Genomic DNA, 22403 nt, shown 5'->3' on the forward strand with positions numbered 1-22403 from the left:
TAATTTTAAGACTGTTAATGTTAAGTTCACTTGTAATGTGCATTTTAGTTAGTATACGGTACTGATATTACTTTACCAATTGAACGCCGTCATTTTAATCGTGTTTGTATATAGTATGTTTAATTTCGTCAATTATCTAAGCATGACTCGTGCTAAAGGTTTTAATAATATTTTTTGACCATAATGCCTTATTTTATTGTGGTATCTTTTAACTAGAAATGTTTATAACGTCATTAAGATACTATTGTTTATGCAGTCCTTGTCTAGCAAATTTAAGTGTATATTAAAGAAAAAAGATTCAATACATTATCTCTGTTCACCATAAGGGTAACCATATTTGTATTAATATACGAGTTATCCCTTTTGTATCGTTTTGAATTCGATTAGGCTATTTGCATAATAAATTACGCATAGTTTTCAATTTTATATGAGACATAATGTGAAAAGAAATTTGTGCAGATTTAGACCTATTATTAACGTCAAGTGATTTATTTGTTTGTATATAGTAAGGTTACATTAATGTTAAGAGCTTTGTAGTACATACGGTACCTACGAATAAATTGTTTCATTCAATAAATAAATTATGAAACTGAATCTATTGTATTTATTCATTCTCCCAGTCATAATAAACTTTTATTCTAAATTAATCAGCTGTAAAGCGCTAGAGGACAATACTACATAGACAGTGTCCTGCCCGTATTACCTCTGACCCATTAATGATTATTCTTTTATTTTGGTAGGTAAAAAGGTAAACGATTAAAAAATGAAAAGGCTGGTTTCTTTCAGTTGTATATTTGATTTGATAGTCAACATTTTTGCATTGTATTTGTTTGTAGTTGCATTTTACTTTGGACTGAGTTTTTTCGCAAGTCTCAACAAGATTGTTTACCTTTTTAAATACCTAAACAAATGGAGTAAAGGGGCATGTTTGGGTAAAACAGTGTATAAGCTCATACCAATCTACCTATTCTGGTAATTAAACAAATCTAAAATTATGATGAAATTTTGCAGGTGTGTCATCTTTATCAGATACCAGTGTAATGCATAAAACGTTTCATTTGTTTACATTTAACAAGAAGGTGTCGTATTTCGTCGTTTCCGGTGAAGGATACGTGATACCTAGCATTACATAACAAACTTTATGTCTCCGACATAGAAGACACTGTATGTCATACTTTCTATGTTTATGAATAATATTGAAAATATTACACTTTTTATATGCCTCGTATTTTATGTATGTATGACCGCGTACCAATAACTAAACCTGTTGTTAGGTACACGTTTTGGTAAAGTTTTTGAGAAGTGTTATGGATAAGCCCATAAGATAATGTGAAAAAAAAACTTGAGTGATATGAAACAGAAGTTTATTTGCTTTAATTTAAGTAAGTTGATAACATAATATCAATAGCTTTTCTTGGCTATTTGTAAACTAAATAATAGTGCAACTAAAACAAATCTTAATTTAAATGTAACCAAAGTTGTACTTATCTATTTCCTAATTAATAAGAAATTAAAAATACAAATACAAAAGTGAGAAGCATAAAAAAAGGGTTAAGGGAAACCCTTACTAGACTAACATTTATTTTTGGAATGACAAAAAAATGAAGAATCTTTAGAAGTAGAGACTGATTGCTTTAATTATAACGATTGTATTTGGAGGCTCCTTCTTTAGCGAATCGGTCGGCCATCTCGTTGCCGTACTCCCCTTGATGAGCTCGCACATGTCTCCACTGGACCTGCACGTTGCCCTGGTTTTGAGCTCTGTCTAATGCCCTAAAGTCAGACTGGTTCTTAACCGGTGCACCAGACGCTGTCGTCCAGCCATTTTGTTTCCAACCTGTCGAAATTAAATACATAATGAAAAAAACGGAAAAAAGTTACATAACATCTATGCAGCTGGAAAAAAAACCACCTCTATCTTTAGGTGGTTATAAGACAAGTGTAGGTACCCACATTTAACAGATACCTTCATTGCGCTATAAAATGGATTGTGTTTAGGTATATAAAAAGAAAAACTTTTACAGCTCTCTTGAAAACAATACCTAGAGTTAGTTGTACATCAGTATTTACCTGGCATCCATTTAGTGGCAGAATCGATGAGAAACCGCGAGTCGGTGTTGATGGTAATCTTTTCGACGCCATTCCTCTGTGCGTCGGTTATAGCACGTGTGGCGGCCTGAATCTCTCCACAGTTGTTGGTAGCCCGACCAGACACCGGCTCGCTGGCGTTCAGCGGGTGGTTATCCCCCCAATATACACCGTAGCCAGCCCGAGCATCCTCCCTGCCATTCGAAGCACAGGCGCCATCCGTGTATACTTGAGCGAATCCATCTCGGTCGAAGTTTGCCATCATAAGATACAATAATATTACTCTTCTGTGCTTTTCAATTTAGTTTTAAAACTAATAAACTTTATTTGGGCTCCAAACACGCTCTTCTAAATAGACGTTCACTACGACGACGCTTTACGATATGAATGAATAAATTTGAAGGTTGAAGTTCGAATAAACAACGTCTTTCACCATGCCTCAATGTAATCCGACGCCACGCTGCTTGTGTTCCGATTTCTAAGAAATCTTCATACGCTTATGCCTCTTAAAAGTATATTCAACAGAAAATAATAACAATCTTTATAGGTAGGTACTAATGTTCGGCGCTCCGTTGACAGACATGTACTTGGTACTTGAAGGATGTCGTTAACTGATTTGAATTTGAGATTATCTACATTATATAATATAATATACTTCTATACCAATTACCAAACGTTCACGTTCTTTCGTTATTACGTCTAGAAACGGTGTGTTTTGATTAACATAGGCCAAAAAAGTTAACAGGAATTAAAAATATTAAATTTTAATTTAAAAGCGTTCTTTTTTAGCTTTGGCGGGAATCAATTCTCTAAATTTTGACGTAGGCACAGGAACTTGCAGTGTGCCACTCAAATTTATTTGTACCTAAATAAATGGAGAATAGGTGTCGCACTATTATTAAAAAAAACAACAAAAAATTACCATTTATTTTAACTAAAGATTTATTATTTCAAAATGTATAATTTACAAGTGGTCATAACCAGTTTAGACCAACTTCAGTATCATTTACAACAGCACAGCCAGTTTTATAACATATATACAACTCACACAATAACATTTCATGACTTGGTATTCCTTATTCAGACTTTTAAATCAGGAGGTAATGTGATAAGAAAAAAAACAATCTACTTAAATGAATCAACATCTTCGACATCATTTGAATACATAACACTACATTTAACAAACTCATAACTTAGACAGTCTCAACAATCAAAACTGGTAGACACAAGTAAACAACCTCTAAATATTGAAAGGTAAATACAGCATTTAATAGTATAACAGCAGGCTCATGAATTAATACTGTCATCTTCATCAGCTGTCTAAATATTCTAAAATAGATTTTTCATGGACTAATATCAGTTGTTACATTTCTGGTGAATGTTGTATCATTTATTGTACATAGAGGCTCCATCCTTAGCCAACTGGTCTGCCATCTCGTTTCCGTGTATACCCTTGTGTGCCTCCACATAGTTCCATTTGATCTGTAGCTTATGTTGTACACTATCTAAGTCTTTGAAGTCTTTTTCGTTTTTGACAGGCTCTCCGGAAGCCAGTTTCCATCCTTTGCGTTTCCAACCTGTAAATTTATGAAAATTCAAATTATTAAAAAAGTTTTTTTTTAATGGTTTGGGTATATATAATCTATTAAAAAAGTAAATAAACAAGACAGACTACAAAATTTAAATACTGGAAAGCAAATAAAGTATGAAGTTATTTAGTAGGTTGTATAAATATTATAATATTATAACTAAAACATATTATATTTGTGTTTTAAATTGGGTATAATTTAAAATTTTCATTAAAAGTATATTAAGAACCTACTTCATATTGAATTTTATAATTTTGATATATTATTGTAAAATCTAGTATAATTTACCTGGTATCCATTTGGTTACAGAATTAATTAAGAATTTCGAGTCTGTATTTATGGCTAGTCTCTTAACACCATTCTGGAGTGCAATTTTAATAGCTTTAGTAGCTGCCTGGATCTCCCCACAGTTGTTGGTGGCCCTACCTGACACTGGCTCACTAATATTTAAAGGGTGCCCGTCTCCCCAGTACACACCGAGGCCAGCCCGGGCACTACTCCGCCCATTAGAAGAGCAGGCACCATCTGTATACACCATAACAAATCCATCATCATCCACATCAAATTCCCCTCCACTGGTTTTCCGCCTTTTACTCTGCGGTGGCTCTATTAAAATAGTTTTCTTAGCACCTTTTTTTATAATTTTATCAACTCCTTTCTCAAATGTTTTCAGTCTCTGCTCTATATCATCCATTTGCTTTGATAATATAGTATTTAAGTCGTCGGAACCGTCGGAATAATCGTCATCTGACTCATTGCTTTCCTTAACATAGCCAGGACTACTTACATTTAATTTATTTTTTATTTTGTCTGGAACACTTTTGCTTACACTGTTATTTGACGTAGAGGACCTTTTTAGGTTATTCGAAGCGCTGGCAAAGGATTTTGTATGATTATTTGTTTGTTTTGGTTTCGTTTTGGCAGTTTGACCACCTTCAGAGGTGATGAAATCCTGTGCACTAACAACCGAATCGAATTTCTTATACCTCGCTCCTGGAAAACCTTTTACTTGTGTTTCACAATCAGGCCAAGTCATAAATATGCCTGTGGTGCGGCCTTTAGCCACTGCGTAAAAAGGCATTATTAGTATTCTAAGTCTATTGTAAATATTTAATTTACTTTTCGTTAGAAAGTTTCGCAAAACTACCCCATAGAGTGACATTTATTTAAATTTGAGTTGACGTTTGTAGTGTCGTGACGGTAAAACATTTTGGCTGTCATTATATTAGTGATGCTGTTCAATAATACTTTTTATTTAGTTTACATAATATTTAAAAAAAGCTGTCGAATAAATTAAAATGTACTGAAGTACTTGAAAATTTAATTATTGTCATGTGCTATTATCACGAACAGCGCAGAAATGTTTAGAAAACTATTTTTTTCTGAAACGCAATCACACTTCGACCCACCTATAATAATATCTTAAACGGGTTTGGTCCTATGTACTTCTTTACTGGAGACTTCCTTTGTTATTTTGAAAATTCAATTATTGCAATGGAATTAAAAAAGTTGGGAACACCGAGTCGTGTTTATTTATTAACTTTATTCAGAGTTACTGGTCGACCATCGTGAGTAGGGTAGGTAGGTACCTATATGTATCGACTCTATTATATTTATAACTAGCTGTTGCCCGCGACTTCGTCTCCGTGGGTAGAAGATATAAGTTATGATTTATACCATCCCTGTTTTTTTCACATTTTCCATTGTATCTTCGCTCCTTTTAGTCGCAGCGTGATGGTTTATAGCCTAAAGCCTTCCTCGATGACTGGTCTATTCAACACAAAAAGAATTTTTCAATTCGGACCAGTAGTTCCTGAGATTAGCGCGTTCAAACAAACAAACAAACAAACAAACAAACTCTTCAGCTTTATATATTAAGTATAGAAGTATAGATATTAGTATAGATTCCTTTTAAAATACATTTGACAGATAGAGACATTTTATCCCATTAAATTTTATTTCAGCAGCTTTAGTGCTGTTTGATCAGTCTCTAGGTCTTTTTGCACGTGATGTGTTTACTTGCGAAACCTCAGCGCGACACAAGGATTCATTTCCTTACTGAGTTTCCGTCGTGTTTTCTAAACTTTGAGTAAACTTCTGAAGTTTTATGGGCTCTTAGAAGAAGGAGATCGACTGGTGGTCATAGATCTGAAGTCTACCCCTTGCTTCTCCTTCTAACCCAAGTACAATAGAATGCTTAGCCCATAGACTGAGAGCACCTTGTGTCCACAGTGCATAGTGGCCCCATCTAATGCCACAGATTGCCACACATGTAGCTAAGTCGTTTAATAAATAGGCACAAGGTAATGAAATGAAAATCCTCATGAAATACATTAATGTACTTTATTAGGAGACTTAACAATAGGTCTGTCATCGTTTATTAATGTTAACACACCATTTCATTGTCACCACTAATGTCTGTAAAAAATCTTATATTTATACAATTTTCATTGTGATTAATCTCGCGGCACTAAGTTATTGAACTAATTTGTTAATGACAGTCTACAACTGTGCATTTATATTGACAATAGTGAAAATAATATTAATAATTGCGTCTAAAAAAATTTAATATGCACACTAAAATATTTTAGACCGGTACCGATTAATATAAAAAAGAAATATCGTACCTACCTATTGTAAATTAAGAAGATCTTAATAATAGGGTTACAATTTTGTATCTATGTTCATTTATTTAGAAATGAACCTACTAATATTATTAGGCTTCTTAGGAACGTATCTAATAAAATCCACTCGTACCAAATACGTACATAAACTGGTTTAACAATATATAGTTCAAATGCAAATTAAATTACGTGGAGGTCATCATTATTGTAGATTTCATGTTATTTTCATTATTATTAGTCACTTGTTACTAATTGAAAGTTCAAAGAACAGTTATATGTTTGAAACAACAATGGCACTATTACGGAACATGGCTGAGAAGTTGCTCAGAAAAGTTTGTAATCATAGTCAGATAGAACATTACAATTTACAAAGATCTGATTATTGACTAAAACATTTAAAACTCGACTTTTACCCAACTCATGTAACGACTACAAAGAACACCGCGACACTCACTCTTACCACAAAGAAATTACCTTAAAAATCCGGTAACTTAACCATACATACCTAACCTAAATTAATTAACTAAATTACTCCAACTTGAAAACAGCTAAGCTCAAAACTGGTAGGTATTTAAACATACCTCATAAAATTATTCTAATATAACAGTACACAACATATTAATAAAATTTGTTAAAAAATGTGAACAATCGTTTTGGTTAATACTTGGTAAAATTAGTTCAGTGAGGGTTGTAAATAGAAGTGATTTACGAGGAAATGACTAGTCTTAACATTATGGTGAAGCTTCAGGATAGGTAGGTACGGGTGAATTCAAGGGTTTACAGTTACCATTTTACCCCTCGTAACGTATGTTAAATGAGGCACAATTTTTACATGTACGTAACATACATCAAGTTTTTGAAACTACAAAACAATGGATTTAAAATCGTTACAAATCGATACTAACATTAAAATATTACTGAAATTCTCATTTAACTTAGCATTAACTACGAGAATTATTAAATAATAACTGAAATATATAAAATCCAAGAACAATAAAACTCAGTACTTTAGGCGATTATAAAATCTAACAACCGATTCTTTGGCTGTGTCAAACATGATTCGAAGACTTGAGTGAACAGTTCCACGTCGCAGCGGCAGATCGTCAGTTGGCTCGTACAGCACCTGTAGACTAGAGAACAACGTAATCTACCTAGCATTACCTACAAGCTTTATATTTATACAGCTGCCCTCGCTATATTTTCCTACACTCATTATGCCGATACAGGCTTCATAAGACCTTCCCTATGGTCCGCAGACTCACTTCACGTCATTGACAAATGACAATCAACATATCAAATTAAATACTAATTTGATATCGATTTCATTAAAAGGTAAATTTAATTTAAGCTTCGAATTTGATCGAATAAAACAATTCCTACACGATACTCCTCACTCGTCAGAGTGAATCCTAACTCTGGTATCTATGTCAAATACTTTACAAACGACGTTTTATGAAATACTTCGAAAAAGAAGGTAGATGCAGGACTGGAGGCCAACCCTTATCAAAAATATTTCTATCTACTATTCTAAATTAATCTGTGCGTGTTTATCATAATGACTTTTTGTCATGATAAATAAATAAATAAAGCTAAGTATATGGACGACTGATTTTAGTGACGGCGTTGTAATACCAATTTCTTTCTATAATATTCGTAAGATGACGTGGATGGAGGAATGATATGATTTGGTATTTCTAGGTGACGAATACATGATGTTACTTGACAAGGGTCTAATTTAACATTTCATTAATTAATCGTGCTTATGTGTGAACATAGCTTTAGTCAGCAGTTAATATTTCGGGCTATATCCAAATTTGATATAGAAGAGATAAGATTGCCTCTTTGAGGACTAGTTACCAACTCGTCCACATATAAACACGATTGCCCAAAAATAACTTTAGTATAATCAACATAATTTACAATCAAAACACATAAAATTCTGTGCAAACAAAATCATACCATTGATTGATATGGTTAATTTGAGACATAAATTAACGATACATACATAAATACTACGCTAATAAAATGCTGAAACTAGTCTACGCGATACTAACACAAGGTCCATAGAAGAGTTTCTTTATATCGAGGATAATGCACTTTAGTCGTAGTCCAGACTAACCCGCTCGGCCGAGCCCATCGTCTACACTCGCTAAACTGACACAAGGCACGTATACCACTAGGATACGCTGAAAAAATATTTCTCTGTTTGGAATAACGGCTGAGACAATACTTCACACTATTCTAAATTTGATATCAGGTAAGGTAAGGTATCTATCGTTTTCACGAATTGCACGTTCATCGTGTATCTTTGGTGTTCACTGAAATAAACGGTTTGATATTATTGCATATGGCAACATCACTGTGTTAGCGAGTCCTAAATGGAGCACTCATCGCTGTCGCGCGCGTAGTCCTCGTCGTCCTCGTCGCGCGCGGCTTTCTTCTTGACCTTGCTGGAGACCACGCCCGTGTTCACCTTGCTGAACAGGCTGCTGCGGTTCAGCCGCGAGATCTCTCGCTGTGGGCTCAGCCTCTCCGCCACCGCACGCTCGTAATTATCAGAAATTTTATTCACCCCATTTAAAGGGCTCGTGACGGGTGATTTAACTGGTGACGTGATCTTCTTCTGTTCTGCCGCCTTGTCGAACAAGCCGGCGCTGGTGGCCACGGAGTAGGAGGGCGGGTCCTTAGCGCGAGCTCCACTCGCGCCCAACAGCTGTGAGTACAGAAAGCTGTTGTTGCCGAAGCCTGCGTACCTATTGTCCATTTTGCCATTGACCATCATGAGGCTGACGGGTTTTTCTGGTGGGACAGGCTTTTCGGGTAGTTTTTTGTCGGTAACACCGTTATTGGCGGGGGTGTTGGTGTTGTTAGCCCAGCGCTCGCCGCCGATGGAGTATATGGAGCTGAGGTTGACGAAGCCGGGCCCGGAGCCAGGCCCAGGCCCAGGGCCAGGCCGCGGCTGGGCGCGGGCCCGCGCGGCCGGGGCCCCGCACTCGCTGAGCGTGGACTCCTCCACGCTGGACTCCTCCACCGCCTCGGTGTTGGTGATGTCGTCAAGGTTCGGCGACAGACAGTCCTCATCTGTCTCATCGTACGAGCTGAAACATAAAACACAGTCAGTATCCGCCTCACCGCTCTCGGACGAGCGTCAGTTGATGTCATATGTACTGAATGCAAGTGAAAAGTTCATGTTTGTTAGTTTCGCTCCATGCGTCTCGCCGAATTTCAGTATTATTTACAAACAAAAGCTCAAAATGTTCAGTTGTGTACAGAGTGGGGAAGGTTTATATTTACAGGAATAATAGATATGTATTTCATCAGTAAGGCAGACAAAGACTCTCAAGCAAAACCAACAGCAAAAAGTTCCGGGAGAGGTTTTAGAGATCCTTACGATGGTTTGGTAGTTTAATATTAATGTTCATTCATTTGAGTGCAAATGTTCATTCTGAGAAGCGACAATCGTAAATGAGCAAAATGCAAATGGCGAGCACAGTGCTCAGGCGGGCCGCGTGCGGGCAAGGCGCGGTACAGACACTGCAAACCACCAACACAGTCTTACCCTAGCATAGCCAGATCTGTCTTCCTCCCTGATGAAAGAAATTACAATATATAATGAACGAAAAGAGACATATATACTGGGGCATACATACATACATAACATAAATAAACATAATAACAGACATTAAGTAGGTACTAAGTATGCAGCTAAATTAACTGTGATGTGTGTTAAGATGATGTCGGATGTGGTCCTGGCATTATTGACTGTCTACGTGATATTATCGTTTGCATTCAGAACATATCGCAGTTTGTCAAGACATTTGTTATAGGGGGCGGTTATCATCGGCAACAGGGGGGTGCGGGTCCTACGCAGTCGGTGTCTGTGTCCGCAAGATGCATCAATGCTCGATGTGTACAACACTAGTGCGTGACGGGAGACATTCTATTCCATTGTCTACTTTACCACGTTCATAAATTTATTTGTATAATTTGAATCCGTTCAGTCCGTTAGTTCTGCATAACTCAAAGAATCGATTCATACACTTCTTTTTCTCTGATTCTTTCATTAGCCTATATAACTGCCTGTGTTTGGTAAGAAATAAACATAATTATTGCACGGGTATATAATAATACAGTATATAGTTGTAATGATGACGAGAGCTGTAATACGAGTAGCTTACATTTGGTCCTGAGCGTCGCTGCCGCCTTCCTCCGCCACCAGGAGTTCATATTCTTCTGCTGCAAATCTGTCCCATTCTGACATCTGGAACATTACAGCAAACATATTTCAGTTTACTATAGGGTCTCAAGGATCACCCTTTACCAACTTAGAACATTTTTAAAAGCAGCAAAAACGGTGAGAAAGCCTATGGCAATGAAATCGTTGAGAGAAACTATGCTCAGTACTTGGTACCTGAGAAAACTTATTATAAAGGTCCAACCGGACACTACAGTATCCCTTTACAACAAACATAGCTTGAGCAACATAAAACCTTGCTGGCCTTGAAGCAGGCTCGTTCATTATTTCATCCCTACCAATTAAAATGTTCGGTCACACAAACTGCATAGATAAGAAAAAAAATGTCTCGATTATATTAGCTGTGTTTCGTATCCTCACCTCGCAGTCGGAGTCTCGCTGCGTGGCGAAGGGGTCGCGCTGCTCGTGGTCGAGGTACTTCTCCAAGTTGAAGAACGTGTCGAAGAAGATCGGCGTCAGCTTGCAGCGCTTCAGGTCTGAGAGCGTTATCTTGCCTTCCACCGCCGGGTGCACCATGTCCAGCATCTGGATTATCGTGATTTCGATATTTAGGTACTACACATTTAAGAGATCTTTTTCTCTATAAACTTTGTTAGTTCGATGGTGTTTTCGTTTTCTTTTCATACGATCTGACCCTTTTTGTTTGTCGAAAAAGGAACAAAAAAAAAAAATGGATGACGTTTTTTTTTCTCTCTTGCCCCTAATTCTTTAAAATCTTAACTTATCTTATTTTCTTCATCGTTACATACTTGACACAAGCAGTCGTTGAAGGGCAGGGTCTCGATGCCGATGGCCTCCATCCTCTGCATCTGCTCCTCGTAGAAGTACTCCAGCTCGTACATCGAGATGTAGCCGTCGCCATCCACGTCCATACATCTGAACAAACATAGAGAATGAAATACTTAATTTAAAGGAAAATCGAGAACAAGTCACATTAAAGAAATTATAATTCTGGACGTCTTGATTAAAAATATATTCAATAAAAAAGGTCATCATATGATAAAATACTAAGTAGTGAAACAAAAGTGATTTTTATATAGTGTGTATTTGTCAGACATGATGTATTTTTGTCACTTTTATGGTCATACCTGAACCAGTACTCGATAGCTGTGGGATGCGTCTTGTCCTCTTCAGCCAGCAGGAACCACACGAACTCAGTGTAGGACATGCGCGGCTCGCCGTCCGGAGTCACGCGGTTCTGGTTGCCGCGCGTCACGCACCCAGACAACACGCGCTCGATCATACGCGAGGATAGCGCTGTACGGAAAACAGTAGACTGTAGTCAGACGCAAAGGAGGAACTACTGATGGATGATTAAATGATGCAACCAAAGCTTTAGTTGGTGATACAAATCTTTGAATTTTCCAGGGCGGAGAAAGTCCATGAGGATTTCACGGTCAAAAAAAGAGTCCCATCTCGATAAATACGCGTGAATAAACCGTTGCATAATTTAATTATGAATCTCACGATTTAACAGAATGCTGCTGATGATTGAGGCTGGTAAGAGTGCTTTTGGTTGGTAAGGGTTGAATTTTTTCATTTTCTTTTAAAGTTTGACTCTAAATCATGCATTTCAATAGCGCAGTATAATGAAATTAGACTTCCCAAAATAATGAAGTTGCAAGACTTCCAGCTTCAATAACAAGAGCTAGTTCAATTTGTGATATTTACACACGCCGTTTTCAAATGATTGGAAAGCGATATCAATAATATACAGAACTTTATTGAAAACCAAAATTAAGAAAAATACAAGAACAGCAACAATATTCAAAACAGTAATAATAACTTTTTCTCCCGTCATAAAATGTCCGCCATTTTGTGGAAACTTTCGTCAAACAAATAAAACTTTTTAATGTAACATGACAAGGACTTTTTGTTGCGTCTTCCGAAACAAAAGTTTATAAGTTATGTGAACGATGACTTGATGTATCGTTTTTGAGTCTTCAAGGTACAGCCTTGTTTTAAAGCATGTATTTGATAAAAATGTGAGTTTGAAGAAAACTTTTGACCTTAAGCGTTTTTTGTCTTTTATCGAATATTATTTGTTGTTGTTTACTGCTGTTGTTGTCAAAAACTGCTGAACTAAGTCTTCCATGCCATAAATCCTTTTCACACCAGTATATGGTTTACAGGATGGTATTAATATTGAGAGTAAAGGTTTGTGATAAGAGCTGTGTAGGTGAAATATGGACATATTATGTACTTCATGTATTATTGTTATAGTATATGATGGTGTATTAGTATCTTACCGTGATCATTATGCCGAGCGAGGTCGTGCTTGTCTATGAAGAGGTCGTGGTCTCTGTCCAGCTCCCAGAATTTACAGTAGATCACGTAGAAATGCTCATAACTGGAATATAATACAAGTAAATTAAGTAGGTGATCGTCACATTAATTATACCTTAAGTTAATTATAGTACTTACTTAGGTCTTACATTAATCCTACCATAAGTACCAAATTATGTATGAAGGTAAAATAAATTGCTAAAATTAATTAAGAGGTTTTCATTGAGTACTTTAGTGCTACTCATTTTGTATAATCCTATCAAAGTTCAACAAAATTATTATAATTAGGTATTAGTCATGAACCCAAATAAACTTCAATCACAATAATAATGTTTTCTTCGAACAATTGTTACCTAAAGTACTGTGTAACTTGGTTGATATCCTCTTCGTCTTCCAACAGCTGTATAACTTGAAGCAAGTTCGATCTCCTCAGCTCCGGGATCGATATCCTGCCCGACCAGGTCCGGTTGACACAGTAAAATATCCTAGCAATCACCTGGAAGTACAAGAAAATTGCTTTAGAATTATTAAAAATAAAGAAAATACAAACGAAATTCGAACGGCAGTGATATTAATTTAAAAAGTCAAAAATAAAAATCACGAATAAAAATAATATAATATAAATGCGGACAACATCACATACATTGTTCTGAACCCAAAGTAAGTTGCTTAAGCACTTGTGTTATGCAATTCAGATACAACGAAGGTACCACCAACACCCAGACCCGAGGCAATGTAGAAAAGTGAATTTTTACATTGACCCGACCGGGAATCGAACCCGGGACCTCAGAGCTAGCGACACCTTGAAACCGGTGCGTACGCCACTCGACCACGGAGGTCGTCAAAAAATCTAATAGACAACGATACATAGGTATAGCCCTGCGGCTTGTGGTCGTTGTGAAAACTTAGATGAATGTCGATAAATGAGAATAATGATATTCAGCTTCGATTAACGAAAAGTTAGTTCATTATCTACAACATAAATAAACTGAAAAGGACTATAAATTTAAGAAATAAGACTGACAACTGTAGCATAAAAAGAGACATATAAGTACAACGTAGATATTCATATTTTTCTTCAGTTTTATTGCGTATTTCGATTGAACCGTTAATAATAAATAGCTAATATTCAATCTTCGTTGCGGTTTGTTCAGGTGATGTGTTGCGAGCTTTACTATTCAGCGGTGAAATTTCCCAAAGGAGCGAGTTCTAACTTTGTTTTCCATTCCAATATAATATTTGGTAATTAATGACATTTGATCAAACGAAATATTTGTATTTTATGGGAAATCAACGAATGAAAACTCCTTATTGGCTGATAACACCATGCTATCACTGATGGGTAGGTAGGCTGCCGAATTTACAAAATTTAGTCCGCTGAAGATCAAACGTATTACTCACTATACGATGTGGTATTAGGCTCCCTTCTACAAGTAACTAGGAATGTCATTTCAACTTGAATTGGATTTTAACTAAGCTGCATTCTATTTTTTTCATCCTCATAATCCGATTGGACGCCGAAACGAAAGGAGCTTAATTCGATCTGGAGTTAATTAAGAAGTTTCCATTATAGGATCTGGAATGTCTTTTTTCTCACTTTCGGAAAGGAATGAATACAGTACTAAGCTTAAAAATTGGTACTTTTTCGATTTCACAATTATTTTTATACATATTCATCTACGCTAAGGAATTACATAGTTATGGTGCGGGAGATAAATCGTGTTGATTGTTATCTTATTGCAACCTATTCAGTCCTCAATATTTTTAAGTTTTCATAAATGGATAAATAAATAGATAATATCTGGCTGTAGGTAAAGCCTCGCCTTTAAGTCTTACTAAGTAGTGAAATCCCGCGATTAGGCTGTCTGCACCGACCATTAAAAAAAACAAGAATTTTGTTTGTAATAACATAAATCACCTACATTCACTTTTCCCCTGAGTATCGAGTGTGTTAGCAATATTGCGCCTTAGAACTTCGTTTTCTTAACTTATTTAGATCCGTAAATGTTTGAGAATTTATTCCCTCTTGCACTCGTCTCGAAAGATACAGATTAAACTTGAAAGAAGCTGTATGTATCTCGGATTAACAGCGTCGCGCGTCGGTGCGGAAACTTAAGTCAAGCAAATGTATACAGACATCGAAGGCAATTATTGTTTCGTTTCTTTGGTATTTCGTTTAAAAGATTGCGTTTGATAATAATAAAGAGAAGTCCTTTTCGCTTCACAATTGCGCTGTAGTATGAATTCTAATTATTTATCAAAGGATATACATGATATGGTTGAATAAAAAAATAGGAATATTGTAAAAAGTTACATGCAAAAATGTATAATTAATTTAGTTATATATTGAGTAAATAGTTGTATTGAATTTAGATGATTAATCTCAACTATCTCAACTAATAACGTAAATGTGAACCTAAATCATTACACCTATTTAAAAAGAACAACACATTTCTCCGTTTCTTTGTTTACTTAAAATCAAACGTGACTTTTTACATACATATATTATGTTTGTTTATAAATATAATTATCTTACTGATTAGGTCAACAAACGTAAGGCAAGAATTTTGTCCATCGTTTGTTGCCCCGTTCCTTCCACTGCGAGGAAACTTAGAAAGCGATGTCGACAATATAGGATAGGACTAATTGAGACGTCCAAAAAAGAACCTCAAATAAATGACTAATAAATAAATCTATGTAGGATTGGGCAAACTTGACGTCCAAAAATAAATCCGGATTGAACAATTACTCCAAATTATGTTTTCGACAGTACTTACAGTATGCACGTATCTAGAGTGGAACTCAGTAGCCTCCTTCAGGAAGGACAGTCCTGGGTGTGTGTCCACCACGTCCTGCACCAGCGGCACGAAGTCCTCCGGCGCCAGAGTATTGCTCTTCCCCCGCGTCAGGATGTACACGAAACGGGAAGCCATGTCGTGGCACTGTGACGTCATTCTGAAAATGACGTTGTAATGAACGAATTAATACTAAATGGAGTTTTGTGTTTCGTATCGGCGGTGATAAGCTGATATGATTTGAATTTACTCGTAGTTAGGAATAATACTGATTGGTTGAGTTTAGCACAGTTTCTGCAGCTTCCATTTAGGATATAACTCCACTTTGCATTTCATAAATTAGTAACAGGTTTCTTGCAGCAGATGCAGAAACTTTTATTAGGTATGCAAATAACAGTCCACACTGCCGCAATACGGCAAGGCTCTCAATGCAGATACAATTAGTCCAGTGTGGTCATTAGGATCTCAAAAAATATATTTCCAAGGCCAATGCTGTTGTGTAGTTCCAAATGACCAAACAAATTATTGTTAGCCTGAAAATGGAGAAAGGTCTTCGTAACGCCATCTATCGGCAGAATGTCAAAGTTTGAATTTTCAAGTTCCGTAGAATAAAATGATTTATTGTATATCTAATTAAGTCTTCAAAACAACAGCAAGTAGGTTTACACTTTTAAAGCATTACTTTAAAGGGAAAGCTTTATCCGTTTAATTATTTTTATAGCGTTGCTACTTAGAACTCGGCGAGAAATGTAATTAATAGTAGTTAAAATTAACAATGCCTGGCGGAGTCGTTGGATACGGCATAAAGATTTTTCGCGGGAAGACTATTGCCAATAATAAAACGAAACTGGCCGTTGAGAGAAAAGAAAAGAAAAACTAAAAAAGTGCAGGATATGTTCAGCCAGATGTAACTACTAACTTATTAAAACTATCCAGCAACGAATAGTGAGTTTATAAAATATCAGATTTACTCTAATTACCTACATATCGGCAGGGGATTTTAACATTCTTGATCGGACTTAGCGGGACAGTCAATAGAATAAGCGTATCATTAAAGGATACTTCGGGCTTTTGGGTTCAAGCAGTCCAAGTTAGGTCTATCAACTATCCATCGAGTCAATAAGAAGGGTCCGTTTGATCCCGAAACTTGTCGAACACCACCGATTTTTCCTCAAATTTTTCATAGTCATATTTTATTATTATTATTTTTTTTAATTAAACGACTCCATTAGTAAGGAATTAAATGCTTGTGTCACGGGGGTTTCCACAAACATACAAATCACGTGCTCAAAGACACTCAGACTCCGAACAAGCACTAGTGGAGCACACAAATGTTTGTCCTGGATCGAAGACGCGACACGACGCGCACGTTGGGTTCAGCGTGGTGAACTCAACAACTGGGCTCTCCGATGATAAATGTCATATCTTATTAATAGTTGAGGACTCACTCTCTCCAGAAATCGATGAACTTGTGTCCGTCGACTGGTACGTGTAGGTTCTGCTGCGTGGCGAGGAACAACGGCATCTTCCAGTACAGCGGGCACTCGCACGCCTTCACTATGTGCTTGAAACTGTCGCGGGGGACCTGCAGACAAGACATTAATATAAAATAAAGGTAAAACAAAAAAAAGGACTTTAACATCAGTATCTACGTAGCGACATTCTCGACGCGTCGCCTGTAACTTGGCTCAATGTTAATTAATATTTTCAATGCTAAATATCAAGGAATCGAATGAATGAATTATGTATTACATTCGATATGTATTCAAAAAAGTTAAGTCAGTTAAGGTGTTATTGTTTTTCTGGTCCTTTGCGGCACGCACAATCAGCGATTAAGAAATGTAAGTATCTTATTTATTATTAAAAAAAAAGTCAACACGAAAATGTGAAGCCCTAGTATAATAGCGCTCACTTCTTTTAGGTAAAGATCTCAAGAAAAGGAATAACCTAATTATATTTAAGTAGGACATTTATATTCGTAGACTAAAAATTCTTTTACTTTTTATTTCCTAAAAAATTCTGTCCATTAAAGAAGTAAAATAGTCCTAAATAAACGCCATGAGAATTGTAAAGAAATGTCTTCTAAGGTAATGGAATAGGATATTTCAGTAAAAACAGCTAATTTAGACGTCACGAAGAATGAATTATTTGGACAAGTGTTTTTCAACGGACTTTAAAAAAAAAGAGTTCCTAAATTGGTCGCTTTCTTTGTGTTTGTTATCTCAGAACCTCGGACTCAATGAAGAAACGATTTTGTTGATGTTTTTTTTTTATTTAAAGTTGTATAGCTGTCATTTAGTCCAATAGAATTTTCATCAAGTTTGACTCTAGAAGATTCTATTCGAAGTCGGATGAATGTTTAAGTTATTAAAAAAATAGTCAAATTTTGCACTAACACAATTAATTTTGTACAATTAGTGACGTAATAATTCGATTTTTTTCTTCAGATGGCCTATTAATTAGGCTAAATCATACATATCTTGTTCCAACGAAAATTTTCCGAAGGGCTAACAAAAAGTAACTAATTGGCCATTGTTCTCTCAAAAGGTAAACTCCGACAGTTACCCGAAGGTGCGGTTATCTTTTACGTTTCCGTTTCCTGTAGTCTGTGGTCATGACAGGTGACACAAACAGCGCTCGTGTGTCGTCACGTTTCGTGTGATCGCCTGCTTCCTGTTTTATTAAGCCGAGAACCTTTTTAAAGTCACGGAAAAGTCATATGACCTATTTCGAACTATGTTGATGTTAAGGTGAAAAAAAAACGAAGGAAAATATTTTCTTTTGAAATCTATCTCTAATCCGGTTTCTTGATTGTATATTATTTTTGTGTATGTATGTTTGCTAAATGATATACTATATACTATGAATGAAGTAGAAGAATTATAGTTTTGCATAATTTCTCTTGTAAAATAACTAATTTATAAGTCTTCTAACGGGTAGACATGAAGACGCCGGACGAACTTTATGGCTCTATTTTACTACAGCGGTGTTTGATTGTTTATAAGTAAACCATGGACTTTTTTCTATTACTGCTAAAGAGCTGGGCTGATGTTAAATGTATTGTTAGCTAATCTTTAATACTTACATTTTCTGATAAGTATAAAGAGTTTAATCAAAATACAACATAAAAAAGGTTTTTTTTTAATATTGATGGTGTTTCAGTTTTTAAATCATCTATTTTTTCACCCTTGCTAAACCAAATCATGCAGCTGAAAAACGGGAATGATCTTCACTGTAATATACTATTCCACGTAGGTCGATATAAGCACGTGTTATATCTCTATATGTAGGTAGGTACCAATTTTGTCCCCTCTCATGCATCATTTCGCACATGCGCAGAAATTTTCGAGTACACTTGACCTTTTTTTAAAGGGTTCTACCAATAAGGTCAGTATTAAGAATATCTGCATATCATTTATTGTACTCTAAAAGTATTGGCCAAAGTTTTGTAGTTGACGTGACACCAAAAAGTATTAAAATAGCTTGCTATTTACGTTAATAAAGTAAGCACGTGTCGACCTGTCTACCTATAGATATAGATGTAAGTGTTGTTATTTTGACTTCACCCAGGAAGGGTGCCGTAGTACGCCGCGGGGCATCAAGCCGGCTTGTCAAACCTAGCCGGCCATCGGCTATAAATAGTCACGTCAAGTCGGCTTGACCCACTTCCTGGCGGTCGGTGACCCCGCGACGAGCTCACTTGTCGTTCGAATTAGGAATATTGTCCTAATATTGTCACGCGCCATTTTAATTCTTTATGTTTTTTATTTTTTAAACTGGGATATAATCATAGACTTAATATATTGTATTTTTATTTTGTTTTAAAAGATTGTGCGATTTCAGAGAATAGTGATTTTAAACAGGCGTGTGACGATTATTAGGGTTTGGGACACAGGTGTGCAAATTTATTTAGGTGTCAAAAAAGGGTTGCCTGTATTAACACTAGGTGTATAATACCGTGCTTAAGTTGTGAAGTTATTGTATGTTAATATCGTTTTCACATGTTGAAAAGATGTTCGTATCATTTTCACGTGAAAAATAAAAGATGTGGGAGATTTGAAGCTATTTCTAGACGAACCATTTTCGAATAATTGATTTCATGATCGATCCGAGATAAAAATAGGCATGTTCATTAATCAGTACACATCGATTTAAAACGTTACACTTTAGATAGCTACTATTGCGACAGCACTAGAAGTGCCAAACACTAAGTAAGACTGACACATCTCACAATGAGGATGAATGTATACTTGATACTTGCAGCATGCGCCATTTTTTTACGAGTTTTTTTTTATACAATCAAAATGAGTAGAATGCGGATTTAAAAATTTGCATGAAGTGTTCTTGAACCAAACATGGCTGTATGTCATTGCCGCCTTTGCATAAGTTGAATGAAACTGATACGCAGTATTCTCAGAGGACCATAACAGTTATGAATATTAATTAATTATGCATGATTGATAATAAATAATTAAATATCCATGGGTATACAATTTCCGTACTTTATTAATATTGAATTTTGTGTTAGCTTTAGGTTTTTTATCGGCACAATTATGTCAAAACATTGCAATACAAATAAATACGAAAAAATTACCCATAGATTTCATTGACAAGACTCATTTAGCAATACAGGGGCCCGATGGTCATCGTGTTAGGTATTAAGGGCCCAAGCCCATAAGAAATATCTTACCCCAGCCTGCGTAAATCAGCAGATTATTTACGGTCATCATTAAATTGAATGTGGGTATAAAACCCACACTAAGTTTCTGGATGTATGCTCAGTACGTGCTCAGATAAAACATGTTGTAATAAAACTTTTTGGACAATTCTCATCGACAGTAGATAAGGGTATCTAGGGTATTTTTGAACATCGATTCATGTTTAGGACCGTTTTAGGACATGTAATTTTCTTTTCCATTAAAAAGAATTTAGTGATAAACATATTTGTGACACGTCCTCTTATACAATACTCAATCATTTATTGCATTCCATATGTTACAGAGATGGTAGAAAATAAATAGCAGTTCAATATGGACCCTGTTGGGCACGAAAAAATATAGGAGAGAGGAAGAGGGCAGAATAGCAATTTAGACAAATTAATAATTTTATAATATTAATAATAGTAGTTACTTTTATTATGGTTTGTTGAGGCAGGGTGATTTAAATTTACAATTGTTTTATCATCCAGAAACTCCTTTACAGTACTTAATTGTGATAACTGGAAAATCTAATATTTGCCAAAAGAATCTGCCCTTATACAAGGAAACTATTAATAGGATATTATTTGATTATTATTAAGGAGGTTTTATTAAAATCGAAGATTTAATGATGTGTGAAAGTTGTCAGAATCGATTAGGGGATGCGGGTCAGCCCGATACTTACTCATTAGGGTTGGGCTAACGTGCATGGTCCTAGGTGCCGCACTATTTATTACTTTCTTCACTTTGCCTTAATGTTGGCAAGACATACAACATTGTAATGGTGCATTAACTTTAATATTTTTTAAGGATCACTTACGAGAGATTTTCAATTGTTTGGTATATTTTTATTTAAAGACTATTTAATGTGTGGATTTGAAGGAATGGTATTTAAAAAATGGATAAAATGTCTCTGATAAGAAAGATGGTCAATGCTAACCTTCACAAAATCCAAGAAGTATCTTTAAATTATTAAAAACAAAACAACATTAATATTTATTGAACTGAGATACTAAATATAAACAAGAGTAGAAACGACATCAAATTTACATTATTTTCTCTCTAATATTTATGTACCAGCGATAGACAAACATAGAAGAGAAGAGGAACTAGTTTATTTCCTACATTCATAAATAAGCGTTGCACTCGACGTACATTACCAGTAAGTTACAAAAACATAATATCCTGCATTATGTATTATTCAGATATACGCATACAGCATTTTGTTACCGACCCGCTTCACCGGAGCGCGACCATCCTTCACCATTAAACCCTCGATCCATTTGGATCACAATGTATTTGACATACCTTGCTCTATAAACTACGCGACGCTGTCTGAAGTGCAGTATGGAGCTGGCAATGGATATTGACGTTATGTATTGTGTAGTAAATTGTGGACAATGTTGCAGTATGATTACTTACGATGATCATGAGATGATATGATATGAAGAGTTGGGGTTTTATGATACCTACATATTGTATGCAGACTGTTACGTCGTGTTTTCCAAGTATTTTGTTATTCGATATTGATCTCATTCTTTAATTTAAAGTAAGTAAATGACTCTATGACGACATTTCATTAAAACATCCTGAAGAAACCTAGATTTGTTATATTGGAATCTGAAATCGCCAACCGGCAGTAGGCTAGGTTACTGATAAATGCTCAAATCTTTCCGTATACAGGACGAAGCCTGTGACCAGCAGTGGGACGTGAATAGGCTGGTATTATTATTGTTATAAACCCGGGAATGACACTAGCTTTTTTTTCACTAAGATGTAGTCTTTCGTATGTATCAATAATATATGAAAATTGTTCTCATACTCGGTCCCTGAGGCACTTCCGTGAAACTCGCCAAACTTTCAATTGTTTCAAGGCTTTTGCGGAGAGTTATTAATTTCTAGCTAACTTACCGATGCATGGTAACTAGTGGAAACCGCTGAGGGCTACCGCTTGCGGTTTCTGCTAAGCTTCGTAATGAATAAGCGTATTATCATGTACTAAGGATACTTACGAAACTATCCTCCAACATAGAAGAGACTGTCTGACAGGTTTTACTAGACTAAGAACG

At 35.8% G+C, this 22403-nt stretch overlaps 3 protein-coding genes across 3 annotated transcripts in view; all 3 read right to left on the reverse strand.

Moving 5' to 3' along the window:
- Nucleotides 1-1347: 1347 nt before the first annotated feature.
- Nucleotides 1348-2724, reverse strand: LOC113492828 (ribonuclease H1-like). The gene is made up of 2 exons (XM_026870507.1): nucleotides 2071-2724; nucleotides 1348-1837 (listed from the first exon to the last, which is right to left on the reverse strand). Exons 1-2 carry the CDS (start codon nucleotides 2351-2353, stop codon nucleotides 1635-1637), a joined length of 486 nt encoding a protein of 161 aa, XP_026726308.1. The 5' UTR covers nucleotides 2354-2724; the 3' UTR covers nucleotides 1348-1634.
- Nucleotides 2725-3006: 282 nt separating this feature from the next.
- Nucleotides 3007-4874, reverse strand: LOC113492827 (ribonuclease H1-like). The gene is made up of 2 exons (XM_026870505.1): nucleotides 3966-4874; nucleotides 3007-3665 (listed from the first exon to the last, which is right to left on the reverse strand). The coding sequence occupies exons 1-2, from the start codon at nucleotides 4837-4839 to the stop codon at nucleotides 3475-3477; spliced, it is 1065 nt and encodes a 354-aa protein (XP_026726306.1). The 5' UTR covers nucleotides 4840-4874; the 3' UTR covers nucleotides 3007-3474.
- Nucleotides 4875-6001: 1127 nt separating this feature from the next.
- LOC113492829 overlaps nucleotides 6002-22403 on the reverse strand; it is a 143034-nt gene continuing 126632 nt past the window's right edge. The window contains exons 3-11 of the mRNA XM_026870508.1: nucleotides 17086-17222; nucleotides 15620-15797; nucleotides 13196-13338; nucleotides 12806-12906; nucleotides 11645-11813; nucleotides 11306-11432; nucleotides 10917-11081; nucleotides 10480-10562; nucleotides 6002-9399 (exon numbers count right to left, since the gene is read on the reverse strand). Of these exons, the coding sequence (XP_026726309.1) occupies nucleotides 8676-9399; nucleotides 10480-10562; nucleotides 10917-11081; nucleotides 11306-11432; nucleotides 11645-11813; nucleotides 12806-12906; nucleotides 13196-13338; nucleotides 15620-15797; nucleotides 17086-17222 (1827 nt within the window). The 3' untranslated portion in view covers nucleotides 6002-8675. The remainder of the gene's footprint in view (nucleotides 9400-10479; nucleotides 10563-10916; nucleotides 11082-11305; nucleotides 11433-11644; nucleotides 11814-12805; nucleotides 12907-13195; nucleotides 13339-15619; nucleotides 15798-17085; nucleotides 17223-22403) is intronic.

The sequence above is a fragment of the Trichoplusia ni genome, chromosome 4, assembly GCF_003590095.1.
Source record: "Trichoplusia ni isolate ovarian cell line Hi5 chromosome 4, tn1, whole genome shotgun sequence".
Lineage (NCBI taxonomy): Eukaryota > Metazoa > Arthropoda > Insecta > Lepidoptera > Noctuidae > Trichoplusia > Trichoplusia ni.

What these genes read in the sequence shown, in the direction of transcription:
- LOC113492827 (XM_026870505.1), bottom strand. Translation starts at nt 4,839, where the DNA reads ATGTCACTCTATGGGGTAGTTTTGCGAAACTTTCTAACGAAAAGTAAA. An exon ending in TGTAACCAAATGGATACCAG is followed by an intron (nt 3,666 to 3,965) that starts GTAAATTATACT and finishes ATAAATTTACAG; the next exon opens with GTTGGAAACGCAAAGGATGG.
- LOC113492828 (XM_026870507.1), bottom strand. Translation starts at nt 2,353, where the DNA reads ATGATGGCAAACTTCGACCGAGATGGATTCGCTCAAGTATACACGGAT. An exon ending in TGCCACTAAATGGATGCCAG is followed by an intron (nt 1,838 to 2,070) that starts GTAAATACTGAT and finishes TAATTTCGACAG; the next exon opens with GTTGGAAACAAAATGGCTGG.